The sequence below is a fragment of the Primulina tabacum genome, chromosome 5, assembly GCF_025594145.1.
Source record: "Primulina tabacum isolate GXHZ01 chromosome 5, ASM2559414v2, whole genome shotgun sequence".
NCBI lineage: Eukaryota > Viridiplantae > Streptophyta > Magnoliopsida > Lamiales > Gesneriaceae > Primulina > Primulina tabacum.
The window spans coordinates 5,769,141-5,784,522 of record NC_134554.1 but is presented as its reverse complement, the minus strand read 5'-3'; the positions used below and the strand labels follow the sequence as shown (position 1 = coordinate 5,784,522).

Genomic DNA, 15,382 nt, shown 5'->3' with positions numbered 1-15,382 from the left:
CCACAGATGACACATGCATATGCACATGCATATTATAATTATTCATAACATTAAAACGCATTACATATTAAATTTGAGGATTTATTTTGCCCTTGTTCTTGTAAGTTTTGACAGCATCAGCAGCAGACTTAACAGCGGTTACTCCGTACTCCCCTAGTTTCTTCACCACCTTTGTGGAGACATTCTCCCTTTCTTTAGGGAAAACACTTCCCTGTTTCCCTGGTCCATACTTGCTACTCTCTCCATTGTTAGGATTCATTTCGACTCCTCTCGATTTGATCCCACAAATTCGGCTTTTTTCTTTTGATTTGGTATATAGCTTGTGTTTGTTTTGGGGCACTGTCTCTGAATAAGCATGGTGTGAAGGTATTTATAGACAGTAAGGCCAAGGGTTTGGTGCAGTTTGATCTCTCATGGTGAATGAAAGCATGAAACCGTAAATTTTTTTTAAAATATTTTAGTTGTAATTGCAAATTTCTGTGAGATTTCTCAGAAACAGAAAGCCCATTTTCTAATATTATTTTATGTTATTTTAAAATTGGAATAATTAATTCGTATTTCTCGTGTACGTTTTTCTTGTGTGAATCCAAAAGGAGAATGTAAATGCCAACATTTAGCGTATGTGGGCATGTGTTGTATAATTATTGCATGAAGACTGAAACTAATGAAGCTTTGAACACTTGAAAAGACCTGATTTTATTCAAGTCTCGCACAGGCACAGCGTATCCCGACTTAAATTAATTTCAGAGGACCGATAAAAACAAGTCAGATTGCCGCGTGGGAGAGGACTTTAGGATCATTCTAATACTTAATTCGATTAAAAAAATAATAATAACGTTTGATTTAGTCTAGGTTTTATATGATGAACCCTCGTTGAAACCTAGTAAACATGTTCCTTTACCAGACGTTAAAAAGACTATATATTACACCGTTACATCTAAAATAGGAAGAGCTAACAAAGTTTTTGTCCAATAATCGATTCGAAAAAAAAAAATTCTTGACTTAATTTTTTTCATCAACTTCATTAGTGGACGATATGTTGGCCAAGTAAAATCGATCATATACAAGTCTTGCTTGTTAGAAACTCGACCAGACGGTTCGTGCATGACTCTATAATAAGGAAGAACATTCATTAAGTTCTTTGAATTCCGTGTGAGGTCAAGACTTATGCAATGTTTTACAAACAAAAGTTCGTAATAACTTATTTGAATATTTGCAAACACTATCTTAGTAAGCTATATATGTATCTTCCATCTAAGTAAAAATTAATAAGCTAATATATTTTCTTGTTAATATCATAATGAGAATGAATGTGATAAAAAAAATATATTCGAAGCTCCAACGAATTAATTTGTCCTGGCCTACACGACTAGAGGAGCGGACGATAATTGTTTTGTTCACAATATAATTACTGTTAAAATTAAGTTTGAAATTTTTTATTGTATTACTGTTATTGTTGTTGTTTAAGTGATTTAGGCATTTCAAATGTGTAATAATAAATTCATTAGTTTGTTTAGACAATCCACTTGACGTTAGATTTCAAATCTCAAATAATTATTTTTTGAGTAATTATGGTGAATTTCAAATTCACTTCAATATATAGTCATTTCAAATCATCCCCTTGAATACTCTCTTAAATCCAAATCTTGGATTCAAATGTAACCAAAGAATAATTTGGTTCTCCAACCGTCGGAAATTGTTCATAGCAAATTCATATGTTAGCTGTGTGACTCTCAAACATTTTGATTGTTTCTTTTTAAATAATGTTGGTAGTTTCAAACCTAACTTCCAGCCTTCATGCAGTAATTATACACAAAGATAAATTGAATTATAGATGCATTTACACACACGTACATATATAGCATTATTTATATCTAGAAGAATCATATTTGTAGAAATCTTCTTGGAAACTACCCACAAATTAAAATTTCTTGTATCTTGCACTGCTCGGATCAATTTGCAGTTTCAGTATATTTTTTTTATTCAGAAGTGCTAATGTAATGTGACATCCCATACGTCAACAATGTCTGATGCTACATCTGGAATTATCGGTGACATATAATCATTTTTCGGTGCATGTCAGCATTCCGATAAAAATGACTAAATTGTGAATGTTCAAATTTTTGGAATACGATAATTGATAACAAGAAAAAACAGAAAAGAATGATTAAAAGTATAATATATGACCGAATATGTAATTTACCCTATCAGAACCACACTTGCTTTAGCCGGATTTGCAGCAAAGTTCGATGCAAATTATATGATTAAGAGATAAAATGTATACATCATGGTGAAACTATTGGTTGATAATTTATAAAAAAAACTCACGCTCATACATTAACACTCGGTATTTTTCCACATGGGGCATGTATGATTTATGCCCGAAGACAACAATTATTTGAAGATTTCGAGTGTTTATATTTTATTGCAATAATGAGGAAATTTTAAAACAAATTTTATGTTCTTTCAAAATTTGTATATGCATTCATGTCAGTAACTTCTATATTGGCATTCAAAATAATCTTGAATCAATGCAGTTATAATATGCAATAGCCCTCACAATATTTAATTATGTTAGGAATCATATAACTAATTTTTATTTATATTTCAGTTCAAGAATATAATAATTAGGGAAAATTGTATTTTTGGCCCCATAATGGGCAAGGTTTGAGGGGTATTTATAGAGAATTTAGTTTTTATATATTTCAACAAAAAAAATAAATAAAATTGCAATTTTAATTTCTATGAGATTTCTCAGAAGGCAAGAGCCCATTTGTTCAAAATTTACAAATCATGTGGATGTCCCAGTTGGAATTTATTATCTTTGTATTTAATACCTATAATGTGGAAGTTAATATTAGTTCGTATATTTTGTGTACATTTCGTGCGCGTGTGAGAATGAGGATTTTGAAATCCATGCATTAAAGACTGGGAAATTAAGCTGGAAGAGACCAGGTTTTTAAGTCTCTCAGCGTAACATGACTTACAAATTAATTTGAGAGGGCCCTTCCAGACAATAGTCATGTGGGGGAACCGTCCATAAAACTCTAAACTTTGAATCGTTAAAGAAACAAATTGTATCAACCTAGGTTTTTCGAAGCAGGGAAACCCTTTCGTTAAATCTAGAAAACTAATTCCTTTACCGTTTACAAAGTTTTATTACATGTAACTTCCAGCTCACAAAGTTTTCGAGGTAAAACTAGAAATGGGCTCGTAAGAAAAAGTGTCGAGTACTGGATTATTTAATTAAGAACAAAAGAGAGATGGTTATGGATATTTCTTCTTTGAACCAATGTTTTTTTGTAAAGCTTGTTTGTCAAAGTTAATTGACCATGAAGATTCGTGACTTTGTAACCAGGAAGAAATTTCATCAATTTTCTTTGAGAATTTCACTAATATTGAATCCAAACAACAAAATTTCAAAATTTTGACGATGCCGGGTTGTGAGCACAACAATTACGTGCATATATATCTATGTGGTAATTAAAGAGCGTCTGTTTATTAAGTGGAAAAACAATACGTTTTCTTCTTAATATCATAATGAGAACAAAACAATTTACAAGAAAGTATTAAAAGCTCCGACGAATTTGAAGAGAATTTGTTTCATTCGCAATACATTAATTAAAATCTAAATATTTGAATATCCATTACCCTTTAATTAATATCGTAATTTCTTGTTTAATTAACAAATATTTAACAAACTATAAATTAATGCTTCCAGAAAAGATTCTTAAACACAAGTCTGACTACAGATGAAGATCGAGCGTAATTAACTCAAAGACTATTTTATATTATATTAAACAATATAACCGTATGGTTGTGGTTTTTGGTCCAAGCCTAGCTCTTGGAAATAATTATTTATACTTTACATGTAAGTTTAGTGACACCAAGAATTTTATTTTAAATTTTCGAGTATTTGTGGTTGAGAGATAAAATTCATATTCGTGGTGAAACTACATTTGGTGTGGAATGCGGATGATAAAACATTGATTGATATTCATCCTTAGTTACTTTATCCAATGTTTGCTTCAAAGTTCCAGAAAAGATTTATAATGTTATATATATAGCATTATCTTCTTTTATTAGGTCAACTAAGCCGAAACACGAGTTTATTTAACACGTAAATGAAGTGGTGTAATTTAAGGAGAGACGTGATTGATCTCTTCCTTTATTAGGATATTATCCAAATTATAGGATCACCATTGGTTCTCCATATTAATACTCCTTTTCCTTATGTGTACTGTTGGGGCATCCAGGTTTATGAAAGATTAGCACACAGTTGGTTTTGTAGTCATATTCAGAATTTAATACATTGATTTTCATAGACGTGTATCTTTCTCCAATTACATGAATCCAGTTTCCATTTAGTACAGGAAAAGCTATCATTTTTCTTAACCATATATATATTTATGGTTTGATCCAACAGCGATCTGTTAGACATGAACAGAGATATTTTGAGACATTATTGACATGTAACAAACAATTAGCTAGAGGCATTTTACTCACACTTTTTTCTCTCTTTGGTCGATTTTGGTACTTTATGACGGAATGGGGCTTTTAATGTTGTAAACCATTCAATTTCATCAAAGAAAATAGAGGGATCGGTGATTAACTTCATTAAGTTCATCAAAAAAATTATCCATTTGCATTTAAGTAGGTGGAATATGATATTTTAGCTTATAATATAAAATTACACGGGCTGTCTCCGCCCTCGAAACTAAACCAAGGGAATAATATTTTTTTGCCTCTCCCAAGCCTAAAAGTTATTATGGTGACAGATTAAGGTTTCTGGCCCATGTTTCTCAAATTAATTAATGAGAAATTTTTTTAACCAAATTAAATATTAGGTGATGTCGCTAATCAAATTAATCATTTTATTGACAAAATGAACCAAATTAAATATTAGGTGATGCTATCTTTTCCGTCCAATAGTATCTCATGTATTTTATTTTCAATTTCGTCAAATATGTTGTTCACTTGAACAAATTTCAATTTTAGCTTTGTGCGTGTTTTGGAATTTATTCAGTAAATTATTAAAGTTTGATTTCACCCAATAACTTGTATTTTTTTTCTGGATTTGATCTTTTTTTTTACTAAAGTCACTAAACTCATCAAATATTGTTTATTTGACACTGATGCTCCTCTACGTGACTCACATAAATTAAGATAATAAAGCATGTGACATACTGAAAACTACCTAAGCAAAAATCAAAGAAAACAAGTTTTTTCTTCTTATTTTGAAATATTAGATGTCGTTTTCCTTTATTTCTTCACTGTTTTATTAGATGGACTTTAACGTATATAACATGAGCTTTGTTTTTGTTATAGGAGTCACGTTGAAGAGTGTCGGTGTCAAATAAACAATATTATATGAGTTTAATAGTTTCCAACGAAAAAAAGGGACAAAAAAAATTATCTCAATGGATGAAAATAAAACTTTGATAGGTTAGACTACTACAACTTACATGATAAAATTGCAATTTTCCCATTTATATTTTATCTTTTTTTCCAAAAAAATTTCTTTGAACAGAATCTAGTCATGCTTGTGACACACATGAAAAGGATAACTTTTGGTTAGGTGCGAGGACTTGTATTTTCGAAATTAAAAGCCATCTTCAAAATTCAGTTTGGATTAATTAAAAAAAAAAAAAAAATGAAACAATCCATGCCAAATATTTATTCAATTTGTGAATTTTGCATCACTTCTTCCATGAAACTTCCTGCAACCTTCGTCATATGGAACCATCGTTCTCATATAATATAAACCCGTACGCGCAAGTACCTCAACTTAGAAAATATTACGTGCTGAATTATCTATACTATTTAATTTCATGGAAGCACAACTCAAATTATATTCTCAAACCCTTTTGCATGGATAATCGATTCTAAGCACAAAATCCAAATTCGAAGTCCATTCGTTTAATTATTTTTTTGTTGATTTGGTAATATATATGCAAGGTTTATATGTATATATATTATATTCCAAACAAATGTCTCCTCTGAATACAACTCACTTGCACCGAATCTTTAACAATCTCGATAAAAATGGAGATGGGCTCGTGAGCTTGGATGAACTAATGTGGCTGCTGGAGAAAATCAATGTTCCTGCCAAACGAGACGAGCTCGAGCTTCTGGTGGGCGAAAAGAGCTTGGACTACATCGATTTCTTGTTCTTTTACCAAACTTTGATAAAGGGAAACATGGTCCAAGAAAAAAGTTTGATCGAACATGAAGATGACGACGTCTCGGAGATGGATCTTCGGAAGGCTTTTAAGGTATTCGATTTGAACGGGGATGGGTTCATTTCTTGTGAGGAACTTCAAATTGCTTTGTCAAGATTAGGATTATGGGATGAACGTTGTGGGCAAGATTGCAAGCGTATGATTGATGTGTACGATACGAATTCTGATGGATTTCTTGATTTCGAGGAGTTTAAGGATATGATGTACCTGAAGGATGATCAGTCGTCCTAGCATCATTTCTTCAAATTTAGATATTGTTGCTTTTATTTTGGTGAATATTATATGTATGTACGTATGTATGTATGTATGTATGATGCTCCTGAAGCATATGTATAATTTCTCGATGAACCCCTTGGCGGGGTGTGGGGGATTTCTAACTACTTTTTTTAAAGACGTGTGGGAAACAAATAAAATTAAGAAATTTTACATCTTTCTTTGAAAAGCAATGAATTTATTAGAACGTAAAGTGATAAGGATAAATAACATGGTGCAGCTCAGGGTTAGTTTTCGTAGGTTTTGAATTGTTAAATGATAAAGACTGACCGACCTTTCTTGCGTAGTCAAGTTTTCTTGGCATACGAAAGGATTTTAAAATTAATTTACATGAGAAAATTATACGATATCATTAAACAGAATGCGAACCATAAAAATCTCTCTCCCCGAAATCGAATGGTCCCTTGGTTTTCAATTTCATATAAGATAATAATAAATAAAACGAGTCAACCATTTTCGGAAGAAGATATGCGGAGGTGAATTCGGTTTAAAATCTAGGAGTAGAAACAATTTCAAATATAATATTTTAACACAAACTCGACGGTCTCATAAGTCAATTTTTTGAGACATATATTTTATTTATTCACTCATGAAAGTATAATTTTTATGTCAAAAATATTACTTTTTATGATAAAAATATTATTTTTTTATTATAAATATGAACATAGTTGACTCGTCTCATTAATCAAGATCTGTCATATCGTCTCATAGAATACCTGCTCATATTTTAAAAGTTGGGGATGATTTTTAAAATTTTCAAATAAATTATAATACATTGAACTTTAAATCTCTTGAGCAATTTCACGATTTTCTTCTTCTATCTTTGTTATTGTTTTGGAAGCTTCAAAGGATTCTATCTTGCTAATCTAGTATTTTTACATTTTTTTATCCAACAAATTAAGGACGCGTTGATATTTCAGGAACATACTCGGTAAGGCAAACAAACCTGGACAATTAACAAATTTGTCTTACACATATTTATTCGTGAGATGATCATCTACACTCATGTTTGTAACAAAAAGTAATATTTTTAAAATAAAAATTAATATTTTTTCATGAATAACCAAATAAAATATATATGTGACAAAATTACCCATGACCGTTTCTCGTTAGATTTTGTGTATAAACGTTATTGCTTGTAAGTTCAAATTGCTTATAATTTCATTTTATACAATTCCTAATTGCTGACTCGAGATGTCACGATCAACGAGTACAAGTAAAAACAACTTGAGCCTCCATATTTATCATGCTTCAAACATTTTGTCTAGTATTTTATCTTTCATTAAAATTCACTATGCATTTTTCGGCCAATGGGATTTATCTTTTTTATAAAACAATGAAATACTGTGACTAACGGGCTGAGAATTTTATCTAAAGAGCGAAATTGAACAATGAAATCAAATATTTAATTGGAAAAATTAATTCATTTCCAGTATCATTTATAGCATATAAATAGAAATTTAAATTTAATTGGCCCAAAATTTCACGATAAATAAACTTTTGAAACTCAATTTTCATTTGCTCCATGTTTGCTTACAATTCATGTACATCGATAATCCTGTATCCCCTAAAACTAACCTATATATCTAACTTAAGGCTATGAAAAGGAAAGAAAAGGAGAAGAAAACAAAAAAGAAAACGAATATCTGCGGCAAGAGCATATATCACAAGCAAAACAAACCAAGGGGAACAGTCACGGCCCAAATATAGCACAGGTCTGTTCCTAACGAGGCTCGGGTAGGCTCAATGAGCTTGATATGTGCTATTAGCGCATCTAGCTGAGTTATCATAATACAGTCATCTCGGGGCCATCATTGCTGATGTCCAAGCTAATGTAATCTGGGTATTCCCCCTCTTCGCAAACTATGTCATCCTCACCTGTCTCAAAAAGCTTATCACCAGTAGCCATACTGCATTCAGCAACATCAATGAGCCCTCCATCAAAGTATTGACCTCTCACAATCTTTTGCTCGATTACAGGTTTCTTTTCTATCTTCTTTTTAGGATGGTGAAGCTTGCACATAGATGATTGGGGACAGATACCCGTTGATTCAAAAGCAGGACGAACATAGGTGTGTTTCGTCCGGCACTGCAAGTTCGAAGAAATCATCCATTCACAAGATTAAAGATAAGTGCAGTAGTGTGCTTCATGACGTGTGTGATTGGTGGAATCTTGCAAATTATAAATAAACCAGGTCACAGATTCGCGATCAAAACCAAGAAGGGGATATGTTTAAAAAAGAAGCCGCTAAGATATCATTGCTTACAAACAGCGCACATGAAACCAGACAGTAATAGATAGCAAACCAATGTGAAAAGAGCCTCCCATGCACCAACAATTTATTTCTCGGTGGTTTAAAAAAGAAAATCACCTCACTTCAAAATATTTAATGAAGTTTCACTATAATAGCGTGTGTTTTTGCATAATTTTTTTTTTACATTTTCGGGAAAACCAGAACAAAAACTGTAGCAAAAACCAGCCAACCTGTGACGTACACATGATCAAGATTCAAGAACTATGATGCAAGATTCATAACAGGGATGAGCAACATAACCCATTTTGGTGTTTTGCAACTGGTCACAGGCTTAATTATAAGATTAAAAACCAGCACAAGCCATACACCTCATTCCCATCTGCACAGTAACCCCTGAGAAATCTTTTACATATTGAGGATTCGGGATTCACATTGACATGTCTATAGGGACAATTTTCATTAGAGCGTGAGCCTGAAAAGGAAAAACATGAGAGCTTTATCCCCGTGAAAATCAATTTGACACCCATAAAATACACCAAGACTCACCTTTCAGAAAGTAAGAGCAATCTGGCATTTTCTCAGGAATAACCTGTGTGAATGGATGCTGTCATCATGTGCATACAAGAGGAAAACTGAAGTTCCACAGGCTGAGTAGCTCAAGACAAATCATACAATACCTTGTGAGTTAATTTGCAGTCACAGTCGGTGCATGAACCATTCAGAAATTTAGTGCAGACCACTATTTTAGAGGGATCATGAATACAAGGGCATTTTCCATCACTCTTGTTGCATTTTCCGAATCTAGTAAAAAACTGACAATATTTTCTCTTTCTAGCCAATCGCAATCTTGCAATACGAACCAGTACACGATTTCGTTTCTTTGGATCTCTGACCAGCTGGTTACCAGTACCAATTCGAACATATCTAAACATAGGTCGACACACTTGTTATTGTATAAACCATTTTTGCTTACACAGACACCATCTGTAGCTAAGATATCTTATTTTAGTTTTTAAAGCCACAACTTAAAATGATTCTTCAGCAGATTATAAGTTTCATACACATGAATATTGCCTTTGGGGAACTTACTCATCATTGCCAATAAGTAACCTCTTGGGTACATAAGATTTTTTAAATTCTTCTCAGATTGGAGACCATCCGAAGGTGATGGTTCTTCCTCTTCTGCATAAAACACGGAGAAAGAGATTAATGCTCAATGTCTGAAAATTAATGACATTAGATGTAGCCACTTAGGAAACACTGTTAGGGATACATAAGGCACTACATAAAGGGCTAACTTGTTCCATGACTGAAAAAGAATATACCTACCCTCATCAATCTAACAGATGGATTTTATGATACAGTACACAAATTGGAATGACTGCGTAAAAAATTACAAGGCCAAATCTCAAAATAAGAGTACACCATAGCAACATCCCAGTAAGATGTGCTTATTATTAAACCCCCTACTCTTGTAGCCATAACCTATGATACATTCGTCTGTGCATGCAACACAAGTGAGCATACTTTCCTCCATTGCTAGCTAATTTACACGGTCCCCGAGAACTAAAATAAAAAAAATATCGTGTCCTGTATTTTACGCACTGAAAAAAAAATTAATCACAATCACAAATAAAAATTCGTGATAGAAAATTGTGTAACGAACATCTGAATTTCCGAGAACTAAAATCAAAATCTTATAACTTGAAAGATAAATGCAAACAAATAATGATTTTTGGATTTTATTTAACTTTTTTTTAAAAAAGCACAGAACACAGGAGGCTCAGATCTGTGAAGATTACTGGACAAATGGAATGCGACGCCGCCATGGCTGCAAACGCCGGTTGCTTATGAAGCCATCCGGGTCGCCCCGCCAAGATACGAGTAGGGTACTCCGTGCCCAGTTCACCAGCTCAGCAAATTTAAACAAAAATACTCTAGGAAATCGTCATAGCCTCTTCCATATCAACCATATCCTCCAAGAAAAAAGAACAAAAATGTAAACCCTAATCCCCAAACCCTGTTCCAAGTGAACAGAAATCAGAAATCCAAATCTTCGAATCCAAACGCGACCTAATTGTTTCATGATGATGATGATATATGTGTGTGTGTATATATATATATGTATTTGTGTACGTATTATTTCGATTCAGTACTTTCTTGTACGCCAGAAGGGCTGTTGGTTTTAGAAAAAAGGTGGAAAAATCATCGGCGAGCGGAGAGGGGCAACCACCCTTGGAGAAATCCCCATCTCTCCGTTGCCTCATTTTCTTTGAATTACCGAGCTAGTGGAGGAACTCAGAGAACTGGGAGAGAGCATAAATATAGTACGACAATTCCCGATTTACCCTGGTTTTGATATTGCGAGTGGGAAATTTCAGGGTAATTATGGACATTTAAATGCAGAAGGAAGTCGACTACTATGGGCCAGATATGTGTGAAGAGATTTAATTATGGGCCGTTAGAAGGGTCCGTTTAGGGTTGAGCCCAGCATAAATTTTACAGAAAAATAAAAATAGGTGAATAACAATTGTTACATTTTGGGAGGGAAGTTAAGGGGTGATTGTTCGGAAAATACTCAGCAAGACGTCGATTGAACATAGTATATAACAAGATTTATAAAATCAAATACATTAACTTTTCGAAAAATATCATGACAATTCATAAACATGTCATAATTATATCATAAATATATCATCATCGTATAATACTGAGATATCATCTAATTCATTTCATGAATCACTTATCAATCTTTAATTTATAAACACATATGGTAAGAGGCAGTGGAACTGCTATAATATCACCGCTTAGGGACCGATCATATCATAACTTTCAGAATTCCTATCCACTTAAGAATTCGAATTGTGATGGTGCCTAAAAATATATTTTTTAGTTAAAAAATATATATATATTCAGAAAGAATCTGCGATGTACTGAACCGTCAGATCGATTTGAAATTTGGTCAGAATAGTCATAAGGAAGTGAACTAAATTGTGTACTGCGAAGATCGAGTTTTGAATTGATTTAATACAGTGTCGAGATGACAAATATAAACTCAGTTTTTCTCACATATAATGTATACAGTATTTTTGTGAAGATCATTTACAGGATTATGATTGTTGGATTGGACTGAAATTTGAACAACATATTGATAAAATTGTGTGGTACATTATGAATGATAATATCAGATTCAATTCTTTTTATCGACGACAATAGGTCATGGACAATGACCTTCTACTTGCCGTTGAAACGCTCGAAATTTCAAATTTTCTTTTTTGTTCAGAAATCTTTGCTCTCGTACGAAAATTCAGAGTGCTATAGAGAGCGTTTGACCAAAAAATTTGGGCGTGAATATCTTTCAACTTTTGAGGGTTATTTATAGGTGGTCAAAAGAGTTATCATGTTATCTCGATAATATTCTATCTCCAAAATTCAAATTTTGAGGTTGGGTTGTTGATGGTGATAAGCTAGATATGTTATCTAAAAATGTATTTTGAAAATATGCAGATATGTTTATCTCGAAAATGTGGAGATATTCTCACATCAATTCTTACTTCATTTTGCTTTTTTAGGATCTTCACTTTCAAAAGAACTTGCGTAATCTTCACTTACAAAAGAACTTGAGTAATCTTTCTCCGATCCTTTACTTAATGCCGCTTTTGATTGAAATTGAGCTACGATAGTTTGTGCTCCTAAAATTTGTCTCTCATTTGTTATTCCATAATATGTATGAAGTTAGTTTAGCTTGAAACCATGCAACTCACGAGTAAAGATTCAAAATCATTGTATTCTATTGAGCGTCGCACGTAATCCTGTTATTTCGAGATATCAACACGCTGGTTAATTCAATGCATTTGCATGACTCTATCTATTCTCTACACGGTGGTTGTACTCAAACTAAATGCTTTGCTGCCTTCCGACCAAATAAAAAAATGAGAATATTGTGAATGAAAGAGTTTCCGCTTGAGAATAAATGAAAACAAATAGGTATTAAAGGAAAGAGAATGGAAATGTTGTATGTATATTCCATGAGAAGATAGATCTTGGCAACTTTATTAAGGTATCAATGAACACACATTGCATTACGTTTCTCCAGCAAACAAACACACACGACATCGAAACAACTTACTTCTAACATAAACTAAAACCCTTTTAAACTTCCCACACAACGTAAAGAGAGAGAGCCTACCAAAGACTGCTTGCACTATAACCCTAATTATACTGCTTTCACTGCTTGGAGGAACCTTGGCTCTTTAGGAAAGAACTTTTGTTCAGCATAAACAGACATATAGTCCCCGAACACGAACTTGGGATACTTGGCCGAATTCTCCACATTTAATTTCTTCTCCGCCAGCACCAATTCCTTCGCAGGTTCAATGGTGGCCTTATAAGATGGGTTGTAAAACGAGGCAATCGATCTCCTGTTCCCCTCCGGCAATGCCAAAACCCGATGCCAGACACTCTTGTACTTGCCATTGCTCAACACTTCGATCTGATCACCTGTGTTGATCACTATGGCGTTTTGGATCGGCTGCACGTCGATCCAAACCCCGTCTTTTAGGATTTGAAGGCCGTTCACTACGTCGTCTTGGAAGAGTAAGATCACGCCTCCGGCATCTGTGTGGGCTCGGAGGCCGTTGACCTTATCTGGGTGTGGGCACGGTGGGTAGTGGCTCACCTTTGTCCCGAAAAAGGCCGAGTTCTCCTCCTCTTCTTCTTCTCCACCGTTGAACGCCTTGTTGATGTACCCTTTTGGCAGGCCTAAGTTCTCGTCCATTGCTTCCATCACTTTGATCGCCAGGTTCTTCAGTTCCGCTCGGTATTCCTTCATGGTTTCCCTGTTCATAGTAATATATTTAAAATTATGAACTCGAATCCTAAAAAATTATTTGAGTATTCCAAGAATAGCTTATGATCAATTATAACTTACTTGAAACCAGGTGTTTTTGAAGGCCATTCATCATGATTATCATCCGAGAGCAAGAACACATCCTCCCAATCAACCTTTTCTACTAAACTTTCATCACTTTTCTTCTCAACCAATTCCTTCAGCAGGTTCACCGGTTTAGAATTCTTGAAGCCGGGCTCTCTTTCAAACTCGTAACATTCAGAAGAAACCTTCTTCACCCTCTCCAGGAGATCCTCAGAGATTCCATGGTTGATCAACTGTTCACAAGCGAAAGGTATTAATTTAATACTTCTCGATATCATGTATTGCATGAAACTAAGATGCCAGAATTCGAGTTAAAGAAATGAAAGTACCTGAAAGAATCCCCAGTCTTGGCAGCAATTGGCAATCTGAGCCAAGGTTTTGGATCTCTCATCTCCATTGAGTTTTGAGAAATCAATTACAGGTATCGCCATAGACAAATTAAGAATATGTAGCAAAATAAGAACACAGAATAATAGATCTACAAATTTTGCAGTTATGCTCTAAAATTAGCGTTCCATTAGGTCTATTTATACAGGAAAAGAAGAGCTGTTGTTTAGTCCTCATGGGGCATGACATCTTTAACTAATGTCAACGCTAGTTATTTGTTTCACTCATATATCAAGAGCACATCTGTGGTATGTATAATTAAATATTTTAATTATTATTAACAATTAAAAAGAATGTTTTGTTCAATTATTTTGTTTTTTTACAATATTGGACTTATTACTTATGTGAATTTTTTTCTGACAAAAACTTGTGTGAGACGGTCTCACGGGTCGTATTTTATGAGACATATATCTAAGTCATCCATGAAAAACTATTAATTTTTATGCTAAAAATATAACTTTTTATTGTGAATATCAATATAGTTGATCAGTCTCACAGATAAAGATTCGTGAGACCGTCTCACAAGAGACCTATTCTGTTTTCTAGAAGTCGTGAAAACTAGTTTTATTTTTGTTGATTAATGTTGAGAGATAACTTCAATGAGCTATCCGGTATTTTTTTTTTCCAATAAATTTTTTTGTTATATTATTTTGTTAAAGAAAAAAGAGGATTTCTTGTGTCCACATAAATTAACGATAACAAAATTATTTGATTTTTCTTGCTCTTCGTGTAATAATATTTTTAATGAAGAGGTTTGATATATTTTTGGCATTATTCAACTGCCACTTACATATGGAAGAAAATATATCAAAGTTATTTTTGGTATTTTACACCAATTTTTTTTTTTTTTTTTTTTTTTGGCGATCTTCTCCGAATTAACACGTTGAAAAGTATATTGATCATGTTCTATTTCAAAATCCGTATATTGACCGGTAAATATCTAGCTAGGTGACAACGCGTATTATTCTGTCCTGTATATAATGAAAAAGATAAATTGATAAATAAATTAAAAGTGTCAACAACATTAAAATATTAACCTATCAACCTCCTTGAATGTACGTATCTTTACGTGCTAAAACGATATTCATGACACCAAATACGTGGTTGAATATATTTAAGTACAACGTATTCATCATTTTTGACATAAAACTCAACCGTAAATCATGTATTAGGTTAGATTCAACACAAAAAAATTTATAAAACCGTCTCATTTTCAACTTTATGAGACGAATATTCGAATCGACCCCAACCAACTTATTAAAACTATTATTTTTTATATAAAAAATATTATT

The 15,382-nt window shown here is 33.1% G+C and overlaps 3 protein-coding genes across 3 annotated transcripts; 1 reads left to right on the top strand and 2 right to left on the bottom strand.

Annotated features, from left to right (window-relative positions):
• The first annotated feature begins 5,850 nt into the window (after positions 1 to 5,850).
• Positions 5,851 to 6,661, top strand: LOC142545879 (putative calcium-binding protein CML44). Its single transcript, XM_075653296.1, has one exon. It carries the CDS (start codon positions 5,952 to 5,954, stop codon positions 6,471 to 6,473), a length of 522 nt encoding a protein of 173 aa, XP_075509411.1. The 5' UTR covers positions 5,851 to 5,951; the 3' UTR covers positions 6,474 to 6,661.
• A 1,347-nt stretch (positions 6,662 to 8,008) lies between these two features.
• LOC142547802 (zinc finger CCCH domain-containing protein 7-like) lies at positions 8,009 to 10,307 on the bottom strand. Its single transcript, XM_075656262.1, has 6 exons — positions 10,298 to 10,307; positions 9,860 to 9,908; positions 9,448 to 9,694; positions 9,317 to 9,359; positions 9,139 to 9,242; positions 8,009 to 8,604 (listed from the first exon to the last, which is right to left on the bottom strand). The coding sequence occupies exons 1-6, from the start codon at positions 10,305 to 10,307 to the stop codon at positions 8,302 to 8,304; spliced, it is 756 nt and encodes a 251-aa protein (XP_075512377.1). The 3' UTR covers positions 8,009 to 8,301.
• Positions 10,308 to 12,760: 2,453 nt separating this feature from the next.
• LOC142544647 (1-aminocyclopropane-1-carboxylate oxidase 5-like) lies at positions 12,761 to 14,187 on the bottom strand. The gene is made up of 3 exons (XM_075651677.1): positions 14,033 to 14,187; positions 13,701 to 13,936; positions 12,761 to 13,608 (listed from the first exon to the last, which is right to left on the bottom strand). The coding sequence occupies exons 1-3, from the start codon at positions 14,132 to 14,134 to the stop codon at positions 12,987 to 12,989; spliced, it is 960 nt and encodes a 319-aa protein (XP_075507792.1). The 5' UTR covers positions 14,135 to 14,187; the 3' UTR covers positions 12,761 to 12,986.
• Between the last annotated feature and the right edge of the window lie 1,195 nt (positions 14,188 to 15,382).